General features: G+C 46.9%; 1 protein-coding gene and 1 long non-coding RNA gene across 6 annotated transcripts in view; one reads left to right on the forward strand and one right to left on the reverse strand.

Moving 5' to 3' along the window:
* The window catches only part of fbxw8 (F-box and WD repeat domain containing 8), a 301,601-nt gene extending 278,295 nt beyond the window's left edge, over window positions 1-23,306 (forward strand). For 2 of the 4 annotated variants that reach the window (XM_072496692.1, XM_072496685.1), the window contains exons 9-11: window positions 16,083-16,256; window positions 22,199-22,315; window positions 22,628-23,306. In XM_072496692.1, coding sequence (XP_072352793.1) covers window positions 16,083-16,256; window positions 22,199-22,315; window positions 22,628-22,769 — 433 coding nt within the window. In that variant the 3' untranslated portion in view covers window positions 22,770-23,306. Of the gene's footprint in view, window positions 1-5,958; window positions 6,047-16,082; window positions 16,257-22,198; window positions 22,316-22,627 lie in introns of those variants that run through there. The other 2 variants (XM_072496703.1, XM_072496712.1) reach the window with 2 other exon arrangements.
* LOC140408884 (uncharacterized) overlaps window positions 1-25,839 on the reverse strand; it is a 315,648-nt gene that overhangs the window by 264,445 nt on the left and 25,364 nt on the right. The window lies entirely within an intron of this gene.

Genomic DNA, 25,839 nt, shown 5'->3' on the forward strand with positions numbered 1-25,839 from the left:
ATAATTCGGAATACAAACTTGACCAACGGGAGTAAGCCAGAGGTCTCATGTCAAGGAGTATGAACACCCCATTGACTTCCATAGTGTGCGCTCGGAATCAGAGGCGTCCCTCTGTAAATTTTGAACTTCAGTTATCTCTGGCATGCCCTTTGTTCCTAATGCAGGTACCTGGTTTAGAGCCTGAATAGCCCCACTGGGAACAATCAGAGAGGCTGATATAGCCACAGCCTTAGCAGCCGAATCAGCACGGGCATTTCCTAATTGAACAGGAGTGTCCCCCTTTGTGTGCGCAGCACATTTAATAATTGCCAATTGATGGGGAAGCTGAATAGCATCAAGGAGATTTTTAACCCAAAGAGCATTTTGAATGGGAGCTCCCGCAGAGGTGAGAAAGCCTCGCTGTTGCCAGAGGCGGCCAAAATCGTGGGTCACGCCAAAGGCATCCCTAGAATCAGTGTAAACATTAGTACTTTTATCTGTGGCCAAAATACATGCTCGAGTGAGGGCAAATAGCTCGGCTTTTTGTGCAGAGACAGGGGTCTCGAAGGCTGCTGCTTCCTGCACGTCAGTGTCGGTTACCACGGCATATCCTGACTGTGGGATGCCAGTGAGAGAAATGGAGGAACTGGCATCAACATAAAAAATTAGATCTGGATTATCAATAGGCTGATCCGTTAAATCCGGGCGAGGCGCGGTAAGGAAGTGATTCCGAAGCAAACAATCGTGTGGCGGGTCCGCCAGGTTATCGGGGGGCTGATCGAGGAACACAGCAGGATTTACGGTAGAACAGTAAAAGAGAGGTAAGGGTTTTGCAATAGTGAAACCTCATAGCGGCTCAAGCGGGCTTGAGTCAGATGCTGGGTTTGCTGAGACGTTAGGAGAACCACAATAGAGTGCGAGGTATGCACTTGTACTGGCTGGTGAAGGGTCATATTAGAGGCTGCCTATGCTAACAAATGGATAGCCGTAAGAATTTGGGTGCAGGGAGGTAGACCGCAAGCTACAGGATCCAATTTCGTAGAATAGTAGGCGACCGGGCGATGCCGGTCACCGTGTTCTTGTGTTAGAACACCAGTGGCACATTCATCAAGAACATTAACATACAACTGAAAGGGTCTGTCATACATAGGTTGTCCTAGTGCTGGGGCGGTAGCCAGGGCGTTTTTGAGAGTAACAAAAGATTGTTTTGCTGAATCAGGAAGTTCAAACTTAAGAGGAGCATTTTGAGAGGAGTACGGAGTTAAATCTTTCGTATGAACAGTAACATTCGGAATCCATTGTCTGCAAAAGTTCACCAATCCTAAAAAGGCTCGCACATGCTTGGGCGATGTAGAAAATGGGGTCTGCAGTATCGGAGTAATGATTTCCTGAGTAAGGGAGCGATCCGTAGCACTTATTAGGACACCCAAAAATTTGACCTGCCGTTGGCCTTTATGAACTTTAGCGGGCGGGATCACATATCCCCATAAATGGAGACGGGTGAGCAGGTAAACGGTGTCACGCTGGTTAGCGATCAAGTCAGGGCTGGCAAGGAGTCAGCAAGAAGTCATCAACATATTGGATGATGGTAGAGCTACCAGGAGTTGATAATGTCGCTAACTGGGAGTGCAATGCTTGTGAGAAAAGGGTTGGAGAACGAATGAAGCCCTGTGGGAGCCTAGTCCAAGTGTATTGGTTGCCCTTAAATGTAAAGGCAAACAAGTACTGTGATTCAGGGGCGAGGGGTAGCGCAAAAAAGGCCTGTTGTAAATCAACAAAGGTGAAAACAGTCGCTTCCGGTGGGACATTACTAAGGATTGTCGCCGGGTTTGGGACAATAGGATGTAAGGGTTCCATTATCTGATTAATACGTTGGAGATCTTGGACCAAACGCCATTCGGATGGTCCTCCTATCTTAGGAACTGGAAGAATCAGGGTGTTGCAGGGCGATTGTCATGGTACCACAATTCCCTGTTGAAGGAACGATTGAATCATGACCGAGACTCCTCCTTCAGCCTCGGGGCGCAAAGGGTACTGTGAAATCGAGGGCAAGGGCATGTCAGGTTTAACTTTAATAACAACGGGAGGGACATTAGCGAGACCAACTTCGTGTTTGGAGGCTGCCTATAAATCTGCGGGTAGTTCAGAAGTCGTAGATTGGACTGAACGATGGTGGTGCAGTGTGCCAATGAGGACAAACGGACGTTGAAAATATTCTGAAGTGCCTGCGGGTAGGGTTTGACCTCCATTAAAGAAAGGATCAGCTTGTCCTCGTAGTGCAGCTGTCAGAAATCCCAAGGACTTGGCACTGTAGCCTTCGTTGACAGAAAAGGTCACGTGGCGTGACACAAGTCCCGACTTGAGGCCATGGGGTAAATTGACAAGCAAGGCAGACTCGTCTTTTCCCTTAGTGAGGCCAACAAAGGAAATGGATTGTAGAGAACCGAGGGCATCTTGGTAAATGCTCTCCAAGTCAGGCGAGCATCCTGTATGATCGTAGCAAAGAGTGACATGGGGATTGGGAATATCTAAGGGAGGTGAAAAGTGTGAGGGATCAAAATCAACCAACCACCACTGTGGAGTAGTGAAAAGGGGAAAATTTCGAAGCTGGGCCTGCGGGATAGCTGATATAGTAATGCCTAAATCAAGGCAAACAATTTCCACCTGCAAGGGACACAGCAAATCATGTCCGGCCAGGTTGACACTGAGGACGCGGGTAACCGTGAAAGGGATGCAACATTCCTGGCCCTCAAATTGAACAGAGAGCCCCATGAAACCAGCAAGTTCCACATGCTTATCAGAAAGGGGAAAGCCATGTTTCTGAATTAATGTCCAGTCTAGCGTAGAATGAGTCGTGCCGGTGTCAATCAGGAAGGGGATAGGCACGCCCTCTATGTAAATCATAGCGGTGGGCTCGTCAGAGTGGTCTGTTGAGAGGACCGGAAAGTTTGATCTGGCTAGTCAGTAGGGGTTAGAGGTAGTGAAGGGTGTCTGCCGACGGGGCTGAAATCCACCTTATCGTCGGGGTGCTGGACAATCCCTAGCGTAGTGGCCTGTACGTTGACAGTTGAAGCAAGTGACATTATATTTGGCAGGAGGACGACGCGGAGGAGCTAAAGGGTACTAAATCCTCCATGTGTGGAGTGAAGTGGTAAGGAGCCTGTGAGCGGTAACCAACTTCAGGAGGGTCCGTGCAATCTGGGCGATAGTAACGTGACTCTGTCGGAGAGTTTTGATCTTTAGGAGCTCTTCTTTGAGAGGGACGTTGGATGAATTCGGATTTAATTTTGGGCGAAGTGTCTTTGAAACAGGTCTCACGGTTGCGGCCATTGCTCCAATAATAAGACACTGCACGTTTCATCTGAGGTTTAGAATTGTCAGACCAGTCCATGTTATTAGTTTTAATACTGCATGCTACGCGGTCAGGTAAAACCTGCATTAATAGTGCATTAAATTGGGGAGACTGTGTGCCTGCATTGAAAGCAATGTCCCCGGAGTAAAGAGTGTACACGCCACAAAAGCAGTCAAAAAATTCTGGACCATATTCCTTAGAAGCGGGGGTACATTCTAGGAGTTTGGCGATGTCAACGGGTTTACGGAGAGGCTGTCTCAGTGCAGGGAACATTAAAGTACGCTGATCGTCCTCCATTTGGTGTGCGGCGCTGAAGGCCGTCCACGTGTCCCCATGAAGTCCTAATTCATTTTTCCATCTTTCCCCTAATTCTGGGAGAAGGGATGAATAAATCAGTGAATATTGATGACGTGCGGTAGCACCGTACATGGTCGCAGTTCTCCTCAAAAACTCGGTGAACCCTCCTGGGTCATCTTTGCAGGAGGGACATTGGGCCATGATCAAACATAGCTCATGAGGTTTAAAAGCCTGCCACATCTTAATGAATGGGTCGTCATTATCACCAGCGTGGGGGTTAATAACACTCCTAATGGGATAATTTGTGGGGGGGAGGTGGTGGCAGAAAAGTTTCCTCCTCCTTAGGTTGGAGTGATAAATCAAGAAAAGCCTGACTAACCGAGGTGAAGGGTTGTTCCATAATAACGGCTTGCGTGTGTGACCGAGTGCGTGTTGCTACGGGGGATGCGTTAGCAGGAGCTTTATTGGCAGTGGGACCATAAGGGGTAGGCTGTACTTGGGACGGTGGATGAGGGTGGGGTCCAGGGGTCAAATCCTCTTCCTCATCGCCTGAATAGGGAAACATCGGCATGCCAGAGCAACTGGGAGGATCCTCCTCTTGTTTAATCTGATGGGCTAGCCCTCCCTGCCTATTGGTTGGAGTTTTTTTTATTTTTGCCTTGTTGTTTATGCTTTCTATCCCAAAGTTCACATTCCAATTTTAAAGTCTCCCAATTTTTTGCTTTACCATCCACACAATCATCAATCCCTTTTCTGCGGGCGTTATCTCCCCAACTCATTAATAGTGATTGTTCGTGGTGTTTAGTGGACTGTTTTTTCCACTCTGAAATTAAAAATTTCCATTTGAAGCCGGCGTTTCTCTGCCAAATAATTTTCTCAGCAGAAATGCAATTATCATAGTTCCAAGTGCCCCCTAGTGGCCAAATATCGTTACCCAATTTATTGTTCAGCGCTGCAGATAATCTCCGGAAATTACGTTCTTGAGAAGGGTTTTCGGAACACATAAAAAATAGAGGGGAATTGCCCCCGGTTTTGTCTAAACTCTGTCCCATAATGTCAATAAAATGTGCCCCTGGCAATAAAAAATTATCAAAAAAAAATCCCTGGTACCAAATTAAATTGCAGGGTCCCTGACCCAAACTTAAGCCTGTATAACAAGAGATCCCTGACCTAAGGCTAACCACAATTGGGGTCCCTGACCCGAAGTACTCTACTAACAGTACAATTTAGATTCGAGCACCGTCACCTGTTTAGTTACTTCCGTCAGGGATGAGGGGTCGAACCACCAATCCGAGAGAGAGAGAGAGACCAAGGTTAATCTGATCATCATATCTGAATAACGCAGCCATGTCTGAGTAGTATTCTTCAATAAACAAATCATCTTCTTTGGTTTCAGATTTGTTAATGTGGTCTTTATCTTTAATTAACAAATCATCTTCTTTAGTTTTGGATTTGTTAATGTGCTCTTCACTTTTGATGATGAAAATTGCTTGTTCCATGGTGCTGTGAAAGTTATTTTCAATTGTTTGTTGAAGTTCAGGCATTGTTCTGCCTTTCGAGGAAAACATTCCGGGTTTTGTAGCTTTAAAAGTGTAATTTGGAATTTCCGGGCAGTTTCCCTTTAAGTGGGCATGTTCTGAGTCTTCTGACGTCATGTCACTCGTGACGTAATGCCTAGTCATTGATTGCGCATGCGCAAATCGACCTTCATCCAGAGTGCGTTCTTTTTTCAATTCTCGCGCATGCGCAGAACGGCATTTTGCTGGTTTGTGTCTTCTGGATGTGCGCATGTGTGTACTGTTCTCATGCAAGACGAATGCCATTCAAAATGTGCTTCTTCATCGACTGCGATACTGCCTCTACCTCGTGGTAAGTCTTTGTGCCATTTTCACAGATTTTTATACTCTAGGTATTCATTATACTGATTCTTTGATTGTTCGTGATATAAACAATTTTCCATTGCTATTTTTAGTGTTAAATCATTTTGCCTTAAGCTTTCATCTCTTATTCCAAATACTATCTGATCACGAATCTTAGAATCATGCAGCATTAAAAAATTGCAGGAGTGTACTAGAAGTTTTACATCAGTAATGTAGGTAGTAACAGATTCTCCATTCTTTTAGCCATTATGTGTTCAAATTTCGTTTTATCTTTGCCTGCAGCAAAAATAAATGAGTTGTAGATTTGAATAGCTTGCTGTCCTGCTAGGGCCAGAAGCAAAAGATTTGTCAAGCTTCTGAAGCAGTATTTAAATCGTTAGCTTCAAGATAAAGCTGGAATTGTTGCTTAAACAGTTTAAAATTTAGATTATGATTATCGGTTGTCTTCAGGTGTCTGGGAACCTGCACTTGGTCCATTGAAATCGATTCGTTGTCGAGGATTCTTTTTGCTGCGATGACTTCGCCAGTCGAATAGTTGGTATCGGAACTTTATCTTCCTTGTTTGAATTTACTTACTAGTCTTTCTTAAAGCTCATTCTGACCTGGTACCTTGTTATATTACGATTTTGTAATATATATATTCCTCTTTTTGTCTAGCCGAGTTGTTGAAATATAGACGTAGTCTTCCAGTGATGACAAAATAATTTAATGAGTGATATGAAATAAACTAGTGAGTTCTTTTTACTTCAATACTGAACTAATAAACAAACAAATAACTATAGATTAAACTGTTAAATAAGATAATGCTATATACTAAAATCTATTAACTTCTTCTCTCTAGCTGTTTCCCGTCTGTACTATCCACACTCCTAACACACTCCTTGAGGAAAGCAGGAAAATCGTTTTATAGGTCTTGGTAGTGTGGCCATCTAGTGATCATTTGCCTTACTTGCTTAACATTACTTGATCATGTATTACTACATACAGAGATCACTACAGATACTTCATAAGCTCCAGCAGCCATGTAAAGTAAATCTAGGCTTGAAGGAAAACAAAATCTGGAAAATTCCTCCCTCGTCTCAGGCAAGTGAAACAGTGGCTAAATGGAGCCCTCTGAGCCCTCCACTGAATTTTGTCAGGGGCAGTATTCAATGATGTGAGTCACTGATTTGGGTGCACCACAGCTGCAGTCCGGGTGACATGCAAGGCCCTACTTGTGCCAATTTGCTGCACAAAGGCCTTGGCCAGTGTGGAAACGGTGGAGGAGTGCCCAATGTTGGCATGGCAGTTTGAAGTCAGATGGGCAGTCTGTGGGATCAGTGATGGAGAGGTTTTTAATGGTGGCATGCTGGTTCCGTTCCAGCCTAGATAGCCAGCTCAACACAAAGCTGTATCATCTTGGTACCCTCCGATCAACTCAACATTTTTTTTTAAGGTCACAATGTTATCCACCATGTTAGGGACCAAAACTGGATCCACTGCTCCAGATGCAGTCTAACCAAGGACTTCCTAGTATAGAAGATCTTGTATTCAGTGGTTCTATCAATATAATCTTAATATCTCATTTCAAACGCAAAAGCAAAATACAGCAGATGCTGGGAATCTGAAATCAAAACAAAAAAAGCTGGAAATATGCAGCAGGTCAGACAGCAATTGTGGAAAACCCTTCATCAGAATGTGGGAAAATTTAAAATGTGACAGGTTTTGAGCAGGTGGGGTAGGGGATTGAATAGTGGTGTGGAACAGAAGAGGAAGGTCTGGTATCGGTGGAGGATGGAAGAGATTAATTGACCAAAGGTTTCATGATACAGAATCCAAAGTGGTTATAGGTACAGTAAAAAAACAAAGGCTGTGTGCAGATGAAGGGTGAATAGCTGTATAGGAACCATCTGAATGCAATAAAGGAATAAAGAATGAACCCAAACCAAACCTGCAAAGAGCATGAAACAGTAGAGACAGGAGGTAATTATGTAAAATTGTTGAACTCAGTGTTAAGTCCAGAACGTTGCAGAATGCTGAGAGAAAAGATGCCACAGTCGTCAGCACTGCTGCCTCACCGTGCCAGGGACCCGGGTTCAATTCCTGCCTTGGGTGACTGTCCGTGTGGAGTTTACCTGCGTGTGTTTCCTCCGGGTTCCTCCCATAGTCCAAAGAAGTGCAGGTTAGGTGGATTGGCTATGCTAAAATTGCCCCTTAGTGTCCAAAGATGTGCAGGCGAGTGGGGTTATGGGGTTACAGGGATAGGGCGGGGAGTGGGTCTAGGTAGGGTTCTCTTTCAGAGGGTAGGTGCAGACTTGATGGGCCGAATGTGCTCCTCCTGACTGTCGGAATTCTATGGTTCTATGAGATGTTGTTCCTCAAGCTTGTGTTACGTTTTGTTGGAACACTATAGCAGGCCAAGAATGGAGAAATAAAATGATGAGGTGACAGGAAGCTCAGGGTCGTGCTTGTGAACTGAATCCAAAGTGTTCCGCAAAGCAGTCACCCAGTTTGCATTTGGTCTCGCCAGTGTAGAGGAGACCACATCATGAGCAGCAAATGTATTATTCAAAATTGAAAGAAGTACAAGTAAATCACTGTTTCACTTGAAAAGAATGTTTGGAACCTTGGATGGTGAGAAGGAAGGAGATGTAACTTGGCTTGCTGCAGTGTTCCAGTGAAGCTTGACACAAAGTCAAGGAACAGCATTTCATCTTTAAACTCGGCACTCTACTTCAGGTTTCTTGGCACAACATTCAGTTCAACGATTTTAAATTAGAACCTCTGCCTCCTCTTTTTTGCATATTTGATTTTGTCTTGTTTACAGACATGTCAATTAGGAGCAGAAGTAGGCCATTTGGCCCCTCGAGCCCACTTGGTTATTCAATAAGATCATGGCTGATCTATTTCTGTTTCGAGTTCTACATTCCCATCTACCCCAGATAATCTTTTATTCCTTTGCCTAACCAGAATCTGTGTACCTCTGCCTTAAAAATACCCAGTGGCCCCACTTCCACCGCCTTTTGAGACAAAGGGTCTGATTCTCCCCAAAAATTTCTAAGTTATTTTGTGGTGGGTTTTTCAGGGAGTTTCCCACCGGCTTTGCTGGCAAGTTCCCCACTGCTATTCAGTGACACTTAGAATCGTAGATTCATAGAACTTACAGTGCAGAAGGAGGCCATTCGGCCCGTTGAGTCTGCACCGGTCCTAGGAAAGTACACCCTACCTAAGCCCACACCTTCTCCCTATCCCCATAACCCAGTAACCCCACCTAACCTTTCTCGACACTAAGAGCAATTTAGCATGGCCAATCCACCTAACCTACACATCTTTGGATTGTGGGAGGAAACGGGAGCACACGGAGGAAACCCATGCAGACACAGGGAGAAAGTGGAAACTCCACACAGTCAGTGACCCAAGCCGGAAATTGAACCTGGGACCCTGGAGCTGTAAAGCAACTGTGCTAACCACTGTGCTACCATGCCGCCCAAAGTCCATTTTTTGGGCCCTGTGGAGTTTCTCACCGATTTAGCCCACACTTCAAAAAATATTTTAGCACTGGGGAGCTGAACTCCAAGATGGGGCCACCATTTTGACCGATCTCTAAGTGAGCTTGTGAGTCTCCCAAACCCCACCCATGGGCAACATTACCCCCTCACATAGATGGTAACTACCCACACCTCCCAAGTGAGGATACACCGCTGTAGGGCCTCTGGGGGTCCCCCCTTCTCAGCCCATCGCCCCCCCCCCCCCCACCCCAAGTCCCCTTGCAGCACCCCTTCCTTCTAGGACCTCCATCCATTACCCAGCCACCAAACTCCTGGAGGCCCCTACTTACCTGCCCTGCACTCCCCCACCCTTCAAATCCCTCCTACACCCTCATTTTATGGGCATAGCCCCCTTGCCCCCTGACCCTTGGCAGTGCCACCCTGGCTATTGGGCACCCTTGCACTGGCATCCAGTAGTGCTCCCACTGGCTTGGCATTGCCAAGGTGCCCACATTCCAGGAGGAGGGCCAGAGAGCCACCCTGCACTGACCCTGACCCCAATGGGGTCTCCGGTGGCCCGGGACACTCCCCATGTGCTGTTCCGCCCGGTCCACATTTGTGTGGACCCCAGCACTGATCGGCTCCCGGCTGCGGCGTCCCTAGGGAAGCTGGTGAATCGAAGGAGGCCAGTGGATCCAGCGCAGGTAGGTCGTAAGTAGGTTTACAACATACGTCTGTGAGCGTCATGCGGTCATGCCCATTTAGGGTAGATTTCCGACTTTGATGTCTCGCAGGGCTCCGGAGAATCCCACGAGGCGCAGAGGCTGGAGGGAGACTTGCTGGATGGCTTTCCCGGCACTCACCGCCATGTTGCGCTCATGCAGGAGCCCTGAGATTCGCGCCCAAAGTTCCAAAGTCGCACAACCCGTCGAGAAAACTATTTCTGCACATTGCACTCCGATTGCTAAAATAGTCCCCCATAGTTCTGGACTCACCCACAAGAGGAAACTATTGTTTCCACATACCTTGTCAAAACCATTCAGGATCTTGTATATTTCATTCAAGTCACTCCTCTCTCTTGTAGAAACAAGTCAAGCCTCTCCAACCTTTCCTCATCAGACAACCCGCTCATTCCAGGTATCAATCTAGTACAGGCATTTTCAACCGGTGTGCTGAGCACCCCTGAGAACTGTGAAAGTGTGCCGCGAAACTGTGTAGCTTTCTCTGATCCCCTGCTGCGGGAATGCTAGGTTCAGAGGCCGTGGCTGTGCAGACTCCGAGCCTCAACTTTAGAAAGGGCATGTTGTGTAACCCAACACACAGTGGGACCATCCAAACTTTGAGGCATCAATCCCTGAATCTCTGGGGTTCAGATTGAGGGAGTGTCCAATCAGGAGCAAGTCAAATCCAAAATAATGTGGTGTTTTTTTCTCTGTTTGTTACATCAAGAGGAATCTGCAGAGGGCACCAGTAACTTCCAGAAAAAGACTGCAGAATATAATATCCTACCTCTCCCCTGCAAATCTCAAGTTCCAACCCTATATCTGATATATTTTTTGGAATATATCAGGAATAGAGAATTTTAATCGAAAGGAACATTTTTTGGAATATATCAGAGATAGAGAATTTTAATCGAAAGGAACATCAAATGTCATAGCATCCACTTTGAAAAAGATGGATTACAGTTTTAAAAATCTGTCTCCAGAAAAACAACTAGTTTACATCAGCTGCAAAATCTCTGAAATTTCAAGACCACCAAAGGAACATCTGAATGTATTTTTTTTACCTTACGGACTCCAACTCTTTATCAATTCTACCTCCACCCTGTAAATTGTTCTGTTTTTTATGCTGGTGTGTGTGTTTGTATGTTGCAAGATTTGGGGCATATTAAAAAGGTAAAAATAAGTCTTATACTTTTCCCCGAGTGGGCTTTTAACAAAATTATTTCCTTGCTTGTTAACTCAAAATATCTGGTTGGCTTATTTCTTTATTTCAGTACATGAATTGACAAATTAGTTTTCTAAAAATTCAACCTCTGTTATAACAAACATTAGGAGTGGAAAATGGAAGACTTTATTCACCCCTCCAGACTTGGTCATAACAGTCTTGTCTACATGCATTACAAAGAACAAAACAGCACAGGAACAGGCCCTTCGGCCCTCCAAGCCTGCGCCGACCATGCTGCCCGTCTAAACTAAAATCTTCTACACTTCCGGGGTCCATATCCCTCTATTACTCTCCTTTTGTTTAGGTTAAATGCCATTTGTCATTGTTTGACCCATTCCCCAGCGCATCTAATCTTTTTGTAGAAGGCTATACTCCTCTACAACTTTCACAGTCAAACAAGTACTTGCATCATCTTCAGACATATTGATCATATCCCAACATCACTGTCCCAGTCTTTAGTTAAAACTAGTGAACAGTAATTTGCCTAATAGTGATCCACAACCATTGACTATAACTTCTGCCTGTCGGTTGTAGCTAGTTCTTAACCAGTTTATCAAATTATCGCTGGCACTACGAAATTCTATTTTATGAAGTAATCTGATTTTATTTTTACTCCAAGTAACCTGAAGTCAATGGAAAAGTAAATAATCCAAAATATAAAATGGGCTGGTGATACATTGAGCTCATCACTGGTGAAGACCAAATTAATCCTAAATTTGCATATACCAGTTTCTTTGACCATGTTGCACTCTTATTACCTGATTGTCTCCCTTCCCAATCCCGTCTGGACTCTGGACACTGCACCTGGGATGACAGGTTGGCTGCTGTTTGTTGCCAAAATTTGTTCTCTGGCTATTGCTAGGTGTGAATGATTTGTGTCATTGATTAAACATAAAACCTCGACGTTTCAGGCAAAGGGTTCACTAGAACTATTTAATCTTAAAAAAACATTTTTCATAACCATTGTTGTGTTTCATCTGGTTTCTGTTCCAGTCTCTTTTTCTCTTTCTCTGCTCTCTGGAGAGTGGATTTGCCATAATTCCAGAAATCTGTTACTACAGAAGTGTTCTTTTCTGATCCTTGTCCAGCTGGAACATGAATTATAGCTGAACAACTGGTGCTGTGCTGTGGCTGGAACCTGCAACACTAATAAAGATCAGGTTCCTTCCATTGAGACTGTCCACTAGAATTAAAAGTGCCGCTTAAGTTTTTGTCTGAATCAGAACCCTCGTAGGCATTTCCATTCTTCTTCATCCCTAATTTGGATTTACGAAACACATAGAAAGAAAAATAAAGCTGACCAAAATAAGAAATGTATTGAAAATAAAGTTGTAAAAATCATCAGAATTAAGGTTTTTATCCTCCAATATATTTTAAGAGGTCAGAGATTTCTGCAATTAACTCATGGGTGCAGAAGGGGAATTCTGATATTATCTTATGTAGTGAAAGCAGTATTCTAATATGTGCAGCTGTTTTGTCAGGGTCCAAGAAGCAAATCAACTTGAATTTTTATGGTCAATTGATACAATGCCTCTGGTAATCGTAAACTAAAGGAACCAAATTTACCGATCAATCACCGAAAAAAGTAATTACTAAAAATATTTCAGTTTTTGTAGTGTTTACATTTACACAAATCAGAATCAATGTAAACATAAATTAACAGGCAAATCATAGAATCATTGGCGCGGCACGGTGGTGCAGTGGTTAGCACTGCTGCTTCACGGTGCTGATGACTCAGGATCAATCCCGGCCCCGGTCTCTGTTCGTGTGGTGTTTGCACATTTCCCCATGTCTGCATGGGTCTCACCCCCACAACCCAAAGAAGTGCAGGGTAGGTGGATGTGCCATGCTAAGTGGCCCCTTAATTGGGGAAAAAAAAGAAATGGATACTCTAAATTTATATATATATTTTTTTTAATGATTTTTATTCAAATTTTCACAAAATATCAACAACACAATACAGAAAGAAAAGAACAACCCCCCCCCATATACATAAATAATAAATTAACAGCCATTATCAACACAAAAGTAAATATATACGTCCCTCCCCCCCCTTCCTCCCCCTTCCTCCCCCTTCCCCCCCTTCCCTCCCCCTTCCCTTCCCCCCTCCTCCCGTCCCCCCCTCCTCCCTTCCCCCCCTCCTCCCCTCCCCCCCTCCTCCCCTCACCCCCCTCCCCTCCCCTCACCCCCCTCCCCTCCCCTCCCCCCCTCCCCTCCCCTCCCCCCCTCCCCTCCCCTCCCCCTCCCCTCCCCTCCCCCCCTCCTCCCCTCCCCCCTCCTCCCTCCTCCCCTCCCCCCTCCTCCCCTCCCCCCCCTCCTCCCCTCCCACCTCCTCCCCTCCCCCCTCCTCCCCTCCCCCCCCTCCTCCCCTCCCCCCCCCTCCCCCCCCCCTCCTCCCCTTCCCCCCTCCTCCCCTCCCCCCCTCCTCCCCTCCTCCCCTCCCCCTCCTCCCCTCCCCTCCTCCCCTCCCCCCCTCCTCCCCTCCCCCCTCCTCCCCTTCCCCCCTTCCCCCCCTTCCCTCCTCCTCCCCTTCCCTCCCTCCTCCTCCCCTTCCCTCCCTCCCTCCTCCCTTCCCCCCTCCCTCCCTCCTCCCTTCCCCCCTCCCTCCTCCCTTCCCCCCTCCCTCCTCCCTTCCCCCCTCCTCCCCCTTCCCCCCTCCTCCCCCTTCCCCCCTCCTCCCCCTTCCCCCCTCCTCCCCCTTCCCCCCCTCCTCCCCCTTCCTCCTCCCCTCCCCCCCTTCCTCCTCCCCTTCCCCCCCTTCCCCCTCTCCCCCCCTCCTCCCTCCCCCCTCTCCCCCCCTCCCCCCTCCCCCCTCCCCCTCCCCCCTCCCCCCTCCCCCTCCCCCCTCCCCCCTCCCCCTCCCCCCTCCTCCCTCCCCCTCCTCCCTCCCCCTCCCCCCTCCTCCCTCCCCCTCCCCCCTCCCCCTCCCTTCCCCCCTCCTCCCCTCCTCCCCCCTCCCCCCCTCCTCCCCCCTCCCCCCCCTCCCTCCCCCTCCCCCCTCCTCCCTCCCCCTCCCCCTCCCTCCCCCCCTCCTCCCCCTCCTCCCACTTCCCCCCCTCCTCCCCCTTCCCCCCCTCCTCCCCTTCCCCTCTCCTCCCCTTCCCCCCTCCCCCTCCTCCCCCCTCCCCCCCTCCCCCTTCCCCCCCCTCCCCCTTCCCCCCCTCCCCCCCTCCCCCCTCCCCCTCCCCCCCTCCCCCTTCCCCCCTCCCCCCTTCCCTCCCCCCCTCCCCCCCTTCCCTCCCCCCTCTTCCCTCCCCCCTCCCCCCCTTCCCTCCCCCCCTCCCCCCCTTCCCTCCCCCCCTTCCCTCCCCCCCCCTTCCCTCCCCCCTCCCCCCCTTCCCTCCCCCCCTTCCCTCCCCCCCTTCCCCCCCTTCCCTCCCCCCTCCCTCCCCCCTCCCCCCTTCCCTCCCCCCTCCTCCCCCTTCCCTCCCCCCCTCCCCCCCTTCCCTCCCCCCTTCCCCCTCCTCCCCCCTTCCCCCCCTCCCCCCTTCCCCCCTCCTCCCCTCCCCCCCTTCCCCCCCCCTTCCCCCCTCCCCCTTCCCCCCCTCCTCCCCCTCCCCTCCCCCTTCCCCTCCTCCCCCTTCCCCCCCTCCTCCCCCTTCCCCCCCTCCTCCCCCTTCCCCCCCTCCTCCCCCTCCCCCCCTCCTTCCCCCCCCTCCTCCCCCTCCCCCCCTCCTTCCCCCCCCTCCTCCCCCTTCCCCCCCTCCTCCCCCTTCCCCCCCTCCCCCTCCTCCCCCTTCCCCCCTCCCCCCCTCCTCCCCCTTCCCCCCCTCCTCCCCTTCCCCCCCTCCTCCCCCTTCCCCCCCTCCTCCCCCTTCCCCCCCTCCTCCCCCTTCCCCCCCTCCTCCCCTTCCCCCCTCCTCCCCCTTCCTCCTTCTCCCCCTTCTCCCCCTTCCCCCCCCTCCTCCCCCTCCCCCCCTTCCTCCCCCCCTCCTCCCCCCTCCCCCCTCCCCCCTTCCCCCCCTCCCCCCTCCTCCTTCCCCCCCCTCCCCCTTCCCCCCCCCTCCCCCCCTCCTCCTTCCCCCCCCTCCCCCCTCCTCCTTCCCCCCCCTCCCCCCTCCTCCTTCCCCCCCCTCCCCCCCTCCTCCTTCCCCCCCTCCTCCTCCCCCCCCCCTCCCCCTCCTCCTTCCCATGTTAGCTTTTCTAGAAAAGAATTTACAAGTTTTCTTATCAAACATCACACCAAGAATAGACAGACACTTCAGTGAGGCACACCCATCCCGCTGATTCTTCAACGAACATCTGCAGCCCTCTCTGTCATTTTACCAAAGAACTTCAGAATGTTTCATAAACCAGCGTTAAAGGTTGTGGAAACTCGATTTACGTTAGATGTAACTTGCTTTTAAAATTCCCCATCTTTTCCCTTGCTAGTTGGCACGTTTTTAAGCAGATTGTGCTGATATAGCCAGCAGAAACCCAAGACCACCTTATTCCCTCATAGATGATAACACTCAATTTTTGTTGGTGAAAAAGCTATTTTATTTTTTGCTTATTTGCAGGAAGATTGCACATTTTCCTATGTATGAATATGCTTTTCGTATCGGCACTATAAGTAATCTTAAATAAGTAAATTGTGATAAAACATAAGTTACGTCTAAATAATCCAACCTCTGCTGCTAGATGGAGCCCAGGACATGGTGATAGTTCAGAAGTGAAGTCAGTAGGACAGAAGTTGGGAGCTGCTGAAAAACAGACTTATAAGCATCGCTTGTATTCAATACAGCAAATACTGATTAATTTGGTTTATACTAACATATTTTCCGACAAACATTCCATCTTTTTATAGTTCTTTGGAAAATGTGTTTTTCCCGAGAGGATTTAGATAGACTGTAAAATGTAATAATAGAACTGGTATTTCAGGAAATTATCCTACTGTAATATATCGATAAAATGTTCCACATAATCTCACTAATCAGAGTGATATTATTTATATTTTGAGGAGCCGAATAGTGTGGTTGTGTGTAAATCATTAAGATGTACAGTATTCCCTATACAAAATGTCGTGATTAAGAAACGAGGATTTTATGAAAAAGAGATTTACTCCCAAATAATCATTGAAGAAGTTTAAATAGCAAAACTGTGTGAGTTTCCTTTTGCCATCAACCTGTATGCAGTGTTCCACTTTTCCACGGTTTTAGTGTGTCAACTCTTCTCTTTTAGGGTGAGAGTATATGACCTTCGGACAAGTAAAGAAGTGATATCACTTTATGGTCATCAGTTGGGTGTGTCATCAGTGCAGATGGATGACTGGAAGATTGTCAGTGGCGGTGAAGAAGGATTGGTTTGCGTGTGGGAACAGCGAATGGGAACCAAACTCTGGGAAATGCATTCCAGGTATTAAGTTATTGAAGTTCGATTTTTTTTCTAAATAATTTTTTAAAAATGAAGCTAAATGCTCATCAGCTATTTCTTTGGATTGATCACATGAGAAATAAATTTCAGTTGTAACAATGCATTCACTAAATGTAGCTCTGCTCAGGGCAATTGCAAACTTAAGTATTAAATGTGGTTTTCTAAAATCTGCCAAAGATCTTTTTCTCGCTCCCAAATTTTGAAAACTTACAGCAATGAGACTAACAACTAGTTAATGTTTTTTGCTGGTAATGGTCGATGAACGAAAAGAATATTGGCCAGGGCACCAAGAAATTCACTGGTCCTTTTTTTTTTTGAGTTATGTCAGATGATTTCATTAAGACATGCAGAAGCAACTTCTGCACAGACCAACACCTCTATTTCTTCCTCAATACAGTAAGTCTTTGTTTAACAGTGTTTCACTTCCACATTGTTATTACAGTCGTGTCAGTATATCTGTTTAACAAAGCCCATTTCACTTTATTTGTGTTTTGTATGCTGGTTGCATGGCCTATCTTAAATAACTGTGATCCAACTTGGGCAGTTACTTCAAACTGGTTTAGTAACACTGTATACAAGATAGTTTACAGATTAGGTATGCTCCTCATGAGTACAGACGGCTCCTTCTGCTGAACAGAGCCTTTTGCACCTCCTGCTGATATCATTATTATATTGTGATTATTAACCCATTATACTTCACTTCCCTGCCCAATTATAACATCAACATCTTTAATAATGCTAAACTATTAAATTATTTGCACTACATTTCTGTAACTTTTATTTACTGTTACAGATTCTATGTGCTCCCTCTACACCCACTGTTACAGATTCTATGTAACCCACTCCTCCTACTCTGCTCCCTCTACACCTCTTCCTCTGCCCCCTCCCACCATCACAAGTCGCAAGAATAAGGGATTCAATCTCCCACTCTGTTCTCAGTACCCTGGGAAGACGACGTGGAAACACAAGAGCGCTGCTCTGTTCTCTGAAGGACATCACCATCGGCGAAACAGGACAGCAGCTTTGCAGGATTGCTGGTAATTGGAGTGTGATCTTCAGGACAGCTGAACTGCAAGGACCACAGACCCTTTTCAAAGAAAGACTGATCCAAGAGAGGAGATTGACAGACACCAACACTTGAACTTGGAGAATAGATTGGGACACTCTCAGGAACCCAGTAACACACTGGGAAAAAACTTGAAGACAAAGGATCTTCAACTCCAATGAAGACTTTCACAACGTATCATTACCTGTGGCACTGAGGACGAAAAAGGTATTGAAGATCTGAGATTCTAACAAATCTGGATGATGAGAAAAAGGTCGACAACATTTCCATAGACATTGCAGGAGATGAATAAGATTTCCTGATGAGATTTCGGAAATTAGGTTTACTTTCAGTCGGCAGCGGTAACATTGCCACATTGGGGCAGCACGGTAGCCTTGTGGATAGCACAATTGCTTCACAGCTCCAGGGTCCCAGGTTCGATTCTGGCTTGGGTCACTGTCTGTGCGGAGTTTGCACATCCTCCCCGTGTGTGCGTGGGTTTCCTCCGGGTGCTCCGGTTTCCTCCTACAGTCCAAAGATGTGCAGGTTAGGTGGATTGGCCATGATAAATTGCCCTTAGTGTCCAAAATTGCCCTTAGTGTTGGGTGGGGTTACTGGGTTATGGGGATAGGGTGGCGGTGTTGACCTTGGGTAGGGTGCTCTTTCCAAGAGCCGGTGCAGACTCGATGGGCCGAATGGCCTCCTTCTGTACTGTAAATTCTATGACTATCAGGTCTATGATTGTCCTCAATGCAGGGTTGCTCCACCGAGGGCAATGAAAAGACTGTGACGATAAGAAGACAACACCATTTTCAAAAATGGAATGAATCTCCAGAACTATATGAAGAAAGAATTGTGAAGGATTCGGAAGCTGTAGCAGCTCTGGAGGGTTGGCCTCAGCTTCTGCACTGAAGGAAAGCTTTCGTGAGAAGATGATTTTCTGGTGAGTTTGAAGTGTGCGTGTCAACTTAATTTCGCCCAAACTAACGGATTGTACCAACGCTCTGGCATTGTGATACTCTGTAGAAACGAGTTTGGTTTAATACGATATACAAGGCATCTCATTGGTGGGTTCAGTGGGACAAAGATATGAATGCTGCTGTATCATCACAAATAAAGCTGACTCCTCTAAAGAAAACAGAGAATTGATATGCCTCAGCCGTTAGATTTGAAAACCTCTAGGACCTCCTCTTCCAACGGATAATGCTGCAACATAACAGCTTCTTTCTCATTACCACCTTCAAGAAAGAGGCAACCTAGGTCCTAAGGGTTCTCTCCCAGATGGCCACTGACTGTTACAGTGACTTCTGTGTCCACATCCTCCAGTCTTTCTTCAAAAAGAACTGAGAGATCTACAATCTCGGACTCTGCCCAGGATCTAGTGGATGGGATCTCTGTGATGGAGAGTGAATCAGTGCTCAATGAAAAGACCTCACCAGCTGCTGTAGAATGAAATGCTCTGGTTCTACACGTGATTTAGGGAATTCCTCTGGGAAAGGCATCCAATCGTCTAATTGTAGGTCATCATCTGCTGCTTTTTCCAGAATACCCATCGCTACTCATTAAGGATATGTGTTGATTGTAGACAACATGGAGCGTCTCAACAATCTGTCGCCGAAGAGTGGTAATTAGCCGACCCTTTTATTGGTAGGTTTGTGCCTCCCTGGACCTTGCAATTTAATATCTGATGGCTAGAGGGGTAGTCTTTGGAGTCAGTCCAGATGATCAGTTGATGTTGTAATGCCAGCTCATGTGTTAATTTTAAAGTCAGTGTCAAAGCCTTTTAAACTTTCACTGTAACTGACCAATAGTCTTGATCAAGACCATTTACTTTCCCGAGTTGTGACTGTCATTATTTCCAATTTCTTGAATAGTTTGCAGCTCATAAGTACTCTCTTGTCATTCTCTATTTAAGTTGTTTGACTTACAGAAGCGCTTGTGTCCTGACTTCCCACATTGGAAACACTCTGTGCCCACTGCTGGGCAATCTGTGCTGCTTCTTCACGCCACAGCATCAAGTGCCTCAAGATAGCTGCTGTAAGGTTTCCTGCCCTTTCACCCATTTGCCACCCTTGAGTCTATCTATCTAATGGAGTCATCTAAAGCCTGGGTGTTGTGATGGATTATACACCCATTTGTCTAACTTCAGCCTGCCTTACGTACTGAACCAATTGATTGTGTGTAAGGACTTTTTTCAAATCCACAAGCTTTTTATCATGGACTCCAATGAACATCATGTTTCAATGCACCATATCCATATGAACTAGCTAGATGATATAGGTTGTTAAAAAATAATTTGACGGATTCACCTGGTATTTGGGATCTTTGGTTAAATTGCGCTTGCTCAATCCCGGGGCTTCATTTTGGACCAAAATGGATGACTAAGGGATTCAGGACAGTCTTGAAGTCTGCGGAGGTCTCCTCTACCCCGTTTCAGGATTACATCATCGGCAACCGGTCCTACTGTGTAAAAGATGAATAAGCCCGGTGCTTCTGCGCTTGAGCGTGCAGGCCCCATGCTGCTTAATACCAGAGGAAGTGTTTCTTCCATAACTTCCACGTTTGGCCTCTCTGCGGGCCCCTCGTGACTTTCAAACTGGCAGGATAGGGGGTGTGACTGCTCGTTGCCTCCTTCTTAAATAGGTTTGCAGATTCTTGCTTTTATCAGGTTTTCTTCCAATTTTGCAACTTGGTTTTCAGTCGATGGCACAAACTCATTGTTAGATTGGTGTCACCACTGCTGCAACCATATTTCTAATGCTGGTTGCGTGGCCTCTCTTAACTTGTAATTGTGGTCTGACTTGGGCAGTTACTTAAAAATGGTTTATTGACACGATATCCACAATAGGTTATAGAGTCCCTCATGAGTACAAACTAGTCGGGGCAGCACGGTGGCGCAGTGGTTAGCATTGCTGCCTACAGCGCTGAGGACCGGGTTTGAATCCCGGCCCTGGGTCACTGTCTGTGTGGAGTTTGCACATTCTCCCCGTGTTTGCGTGGGTTTCACTCCCACAACCCAAAGATGTGCAGGGTAGGTGGATTGGCCACTCTAAATTGCCCCTTAATTAGAAAAAAAAATAATTGGATACTCTTTAAAAAAAAATTTTTTTAAATGAGTACAAACTAGTCCATCTGCTTGACAGAGTCCTCAACACATGATTGCAGGTGTCACTGTTACATCATAATAACACTACTTAATATAACCCATTAACTTATTTTACTACAGTTCACCACAGACTTTCCCTTCAGTGGCTGTCTGTTCACATGACATTTTCAACAGTTGCCGCGCCCCCCCCCCCCCCCCCCCCCCTACCAATCTCCCCCACTTACCTCTCCTGCCCTTGCCAATTCCCACACTTGATATCCTAGCCTCTTCTTCCTTAACCCTTGGGACTGTTTTTCAGCAGCTCCCAACTTCTGTCCTACTGACTTCACTTCTGAACTATCACCATGTCCTGGGCTCCATCTAGCAGCAGAGGTTGGTTGTTGCAAGTAGTCAGGTCATCAGCTGATAACTGCACCGACCAATTCCTGCCACTAGATAGAGCCTGGTCAATCTAAAAGTACCGTGCACTGAGTACTGTTATTTTATTTAAAGAATTTAATTGTAGATTGTATTTCTTTTATAATTAGTGACTTATTATATTTCAAGTTATTTCAGCGAGGAATGCACAGTATGGCACAACATGTTCAATATTTTAACTTGTACATTGCTTTTTTTTCGAGTGAGAAATGTCCAGAAGAACCTAGCTCTGGCCGTAACATTGATTCCTATGGAGGTTATAATAATGTTGCAATTTTCAGGAATGCAATCACAACTTTAAGTGAGAACGTACTGTACTGCTCCACCAATGATATTTAATTAGTGCCACCCCCAGATTATGTGCTCAAGCTCTTAAGTGGGGCTTGAACCCAACAACCCTGTCAAATTTGAGCCCTATCCTCCAGGGAACATGAACTCCTTGGTCCACAACCACAGGACTACCCCGGAATACTTTGCCTAAATGGCAATTTTTACTGTGAGTCTATGCTGAGTAGTCATCATATCTGAGCGCAATAGTGTATAGCCCAATAGTAATAATAATAATAATCTTTATGTCACAAGTAGGCTGACATTAACACTGCAATGAAGTTACTGTGGAAATCCCCTAGTCGCCACATTCTGGCGCCTGTTCGGGTACACGGAGGGAGAATTCAGAATGTCCAAATTACCTAACAGCACGTCTTTCAGGACTTGTGGGAAGAAACCGGAGCACCCGGAGGAAACCCATGCAGACAAGGGGAGAACGTGCAGACTCTGCACAGACAGTGACCCAAGCGGAAATTGAACTTGGGACCCTGGCGCTGTGAAGCAACAGTGCTAACTACCATGCTGCCCTAGAGGTGCATATGTACAGCAAGAATCTTTGGTAGCAATCGCGAACTGTCAAGTTTCAAATCTTAACTTCAGAACTCGATGGACATTTGGATTGGAGCTACCTCTTGACTGAGATCAGTTCAGTATAGTTCATGGATTTAAATGGCTCTAACACCTTCCAGGTTCTCCATGACTCGCTGGAAAAATTCGCTGAGCCATAAGGGGTGCTTTGGTACTTTGAAATGAACAGCTGAATATACAGATTTTCTTTTGAGGCAGAATTTAGAAAATCAAACTGATCAAGGAAAAAATTCAAATGCTGGAAATCTGAAATAATAAAGTGTTAAGCATGTAGAGAAAGATTAATCAGTATTTGAAAGAAAAAGGTAGATTAATATTTATTCTTCCAGAGGCAGACCTAACCTGCTGTACATTTCCAGTTTCTCCTATTGCATTGATGGAAAAGAACAATTGAATGTACATTTGGTGGAATCCAGGCTAATCTTGTATTCACTGTTCCAGGCATCCTGTACGGCACCTACATTTTGGTGCACACACACTGGTCACAGCAAATATACCTGATGAGAAATGTCCAAGAGGTGCTAGTATCATGGATGATGATTTAACAGCTCATCGTAGGTAAGACCGATCTACAATACAATCATATTGTTGTCTTTATAACAGCATTTTGTACAGAATTGTCTATATCTTTCTCTCCCTTTCTTCCAAATCCATTCATTCTCAAAAAGAACAAAATGTCAGTTATAAAGAAGCCTTCATTTTAAAAGCAAACTCTCCTACTTCAGATCTTTAACAGTGTGTTTGATTATTATACTTTGCACCTGCAAGTTGCATGTTGATTACCTTTTATGACCGATTAAATGATGAATTTGTTCAATAAGAATTTTTAACTCCTTTAAAATCATTAACCAACAATTATTGTTTTACCAGGCATCGAGGAATTATTTATGTCTATGACTTTTCAATCGATAAATCAGCTCCTGTCTTACCAATCTGTCGTTCAACGTATGATGAAGATGTTGGCTACAGCTACAACATAGCACTTTCAATGCCCTATGACCAAATCAAGTGAATACCTGTCATCTCGTGGATATATTGGTTCCATTACAGTCAGATAGTAATTCTAAAAGTATGCTTGTAATTAACTTACATTTCAATATGTAAGGAAGTAATACTTCTCAGGAGAAATCTTAAGGAGGCATCAAGGACATTGGAGAGACATCTGAACTAGAAATGACCCTCAGCCCTTCAATTCCCCAAAGACTGACCACTGAACTTTGAAGAAAAATGGCAAAGAATGGTCGTTTCTGCCAGGTTTCACTGGGGGTTCCAGCAATCTCCCACCTAAATTACAGTGGGAGATCTCTTCTTCTGTTTTAAATGTTTCTATTTTTTTTGATTCCTTTTCCTTTTATAATTTGTTGCTCATGAATTTTAAAAACTATTTTCATGTATGGTAACGTGACGACAGGAACTTGGGCTTCAGATCCAATTGCATAATTCACAGGATATATGTTTTTTAAATTAAAAATAATGCAAAGGAAGGAGAAGACTGTTTTCAACCAATGGTATAGTGTTTAAAGTTTTCAATAAAGTTCACATATTGTGCCTTGTGTTTATCTATTTGCTTAAATCACTGCCTCCCAGGTGGTAACTTATTCTGGAATAGAGGCCTCATGGCGTTTAATGTCGAGTGGGATGGTAGGGGGGGGTATGATGGAGCTGGGGCCATGTCCATCACCTTCTCTCTTCCACTGCTTTTTTACTATCAGCAGGGTACATAGCAGATAGCCTGTCAGCGCTTAGGTCAAATAGGGGAAATTAATCGATACTTAGGCCTCTTCTCACCATGGCTGGTATTTTACTAGCAGCGAGTGGTTACCTCGCCTCCTGGGGAGGCCACTAATTAAACTTTATTTAGGGGAGGCAGTGGCATAGTGGTATTGTCGCTGGACTAGTAATCCAGAGACCCAGGATAATGCTCTAGGGACCTGGGTACGAATCCCACCACAGCAGGGTGAAATTTGAATTCAATAGAAATTCAGGAATTGCAAGTCGCATAATGACCATGAAACCATTGTGAATTGTCGCTAAAAACCCATCTGGTTTGCTAATGTCCTTTAGGGAATGGAATCGGCCGTCCTTACCTGATTTGGCCGACATGTGACACCAGAGCCACAACAATGTAGTTGACTCTTAAATACCCTCAGGAATGGGCAATAAATGCTGGAGCAGCCAGTGACGGCCACATCCCACAATGAATTACGCGCGGTAGCACAGTGGTTAGCAATGTTGCTTCACAGCACCAGGGTGCCATATTCGATTTCTGGCTGGAGTCACTCTGTGCGGAGTCTGCACGTTCTCCACATGTCTGCATGGGTTTCCTCCGGGTGCTCCGATTTCCTCCCACAAGTCCCGAAAGACGTGCTGTTAGTAATTTGGATTCTTCCTCAGTGTACTCAAACAGACGTCGGAATGTGGTGACTAGGGGCTTTTCACAGTAACTTCATTGCAGTGTTAATGTAAGCCTACTTGTGACAATAAAGATTTTTTTTTTAATGTTTAAACTTTATGTCCCTGCAGGCTTTGTGGGGGCAGATTGTCCCTACTGATTGGACACCCTGTGCCTCATGAAGAGCGGAAAGTGCAGACCCCACACTTTTGAGTCCCGCTGCTCTGTTGATCAGTCTCTTCTTTCCCCCTCATTGGGGCTAGTCTGATTGACCCCGGCGAGCCCACATCTTGATAGTTTCTGGTCCGAGAACTGCTGCACTACCAGAAGTACCCACCGCTCCTGGTGTCATTGTTGGGACCGGGCAACCATTCTTGGATACGGGACATTCTACCTCAGAGCATCGGAAGCCACAATTTCACGCAACTAAATTCCTCAACAGGGCCATTGAAGGCAGGCTCGTCCTCAACTTTCCAGCACTGCCTTCATGTTAAATCACAGCCTCTGTTTCAAAGGTGTTAGCAACCCTCATATTTTATACAAGAGACTATTTGTTGCAGTGGGTGTTGACAAGCTGGTTTAGAAAAGCCTCATGCTGCCCACACTTGATAGCCACCAATGCTCACGTTTCAGCAGGAGCCCTTGGACTAAAATTGGGGTCTCGATATCCTGACTAACTAAATTCTCACTGCTGCAGACCTGAGGATCTTAATGAATATTTTAGCTCGTCTTAATCAGGACAGTGCACAACCTGGGGATCAACACTGGGACCTTCCTAGCCTTAATGGTTCACACTAACTCAAATGATAAACTGCGACTTTGGTAGTGATGCCTTTTTTTTCTAACAAGCCTGTCAGTGGAGGGACGTTTTGGATCAGATAATGCATCTCTGCAGTATTGCTGGGATCTCTGCTTCTCGGGTACGTACCTGCGTATGAATGAACTGACCTCACTCAATAACACAGGGGCCGGGAATCTCCCCTACCCGGCGGGGCGGGGGAATCTGGCATAATGGAGTGGCGGGTACCACTCCAGCATCGGGCCGCCCCAAAGGTGCAAGCCCTCACCCTGAGGGGCTAGGCCTGCACCGGAGTGATTTCCACCCTGCCGGCTGGCGGGAAAGGTCTTTGGCGCCACGCCAGCCGGCGCCGAAAGAACTTCGCCAGGCGACGCATGCACGGGAGCGTCAGCGGACGCTCACGACATCCCCGCACATGCGCAGTGGAGGGGGTCTCTTCTGCCTCCGCCATAGTGGAGACCATGGCGAAGGCGGAAGAAAAAGAGTGCCCCCATGGCACAGGCCCGCCCGCCGATTGGTGGGCCCTGATCGCAGGCCAGGCCACCGTGGGGGCACCCCCCGGGACCAGATCGCCCCGCGCCCCCCCAGGACCCCGGAGCCCGCCTGCGCCGTCTGCCCCTGCCGGTAAGGTAGGTGGTTCAATCCACACCGGCTGGCGAGGGTTGACAGCCACGGGACTTCGGCCCATCGCGGGTCGGAGAATCGCCAGGGGGTGCCCGCCGACCGGCGCGACGCGATTCCCGCCCCCGCCGATTCTCTGGTGGCGGAGAATTCGGGACACGGCGGGGGCGAGATTCACGCCAGCCCCCGGCGATTCTCCGACCCTGCGGGGGGATCGGGAATCGCGCCCAGGGTCTTTGAATGCTTATGTTCTAGCTCTGTTGTCATAGT

This window comes from Scyliorhinus torazame, chromosome 1 (assembly GCF_047496885.1).
Source record: "Scyliorhinus torazame isolate Kashiwa2021f chromosome 1, sScyTor2.1, whole genome shotgun sequence".
Lineage (NCBI taxonomy): Eukaryota > Metazoa > Chordata > Chondrichthyes > Carcharhiniformes > Scyliorhinidae > Scyliorhinus > Scyliorhinus torazame.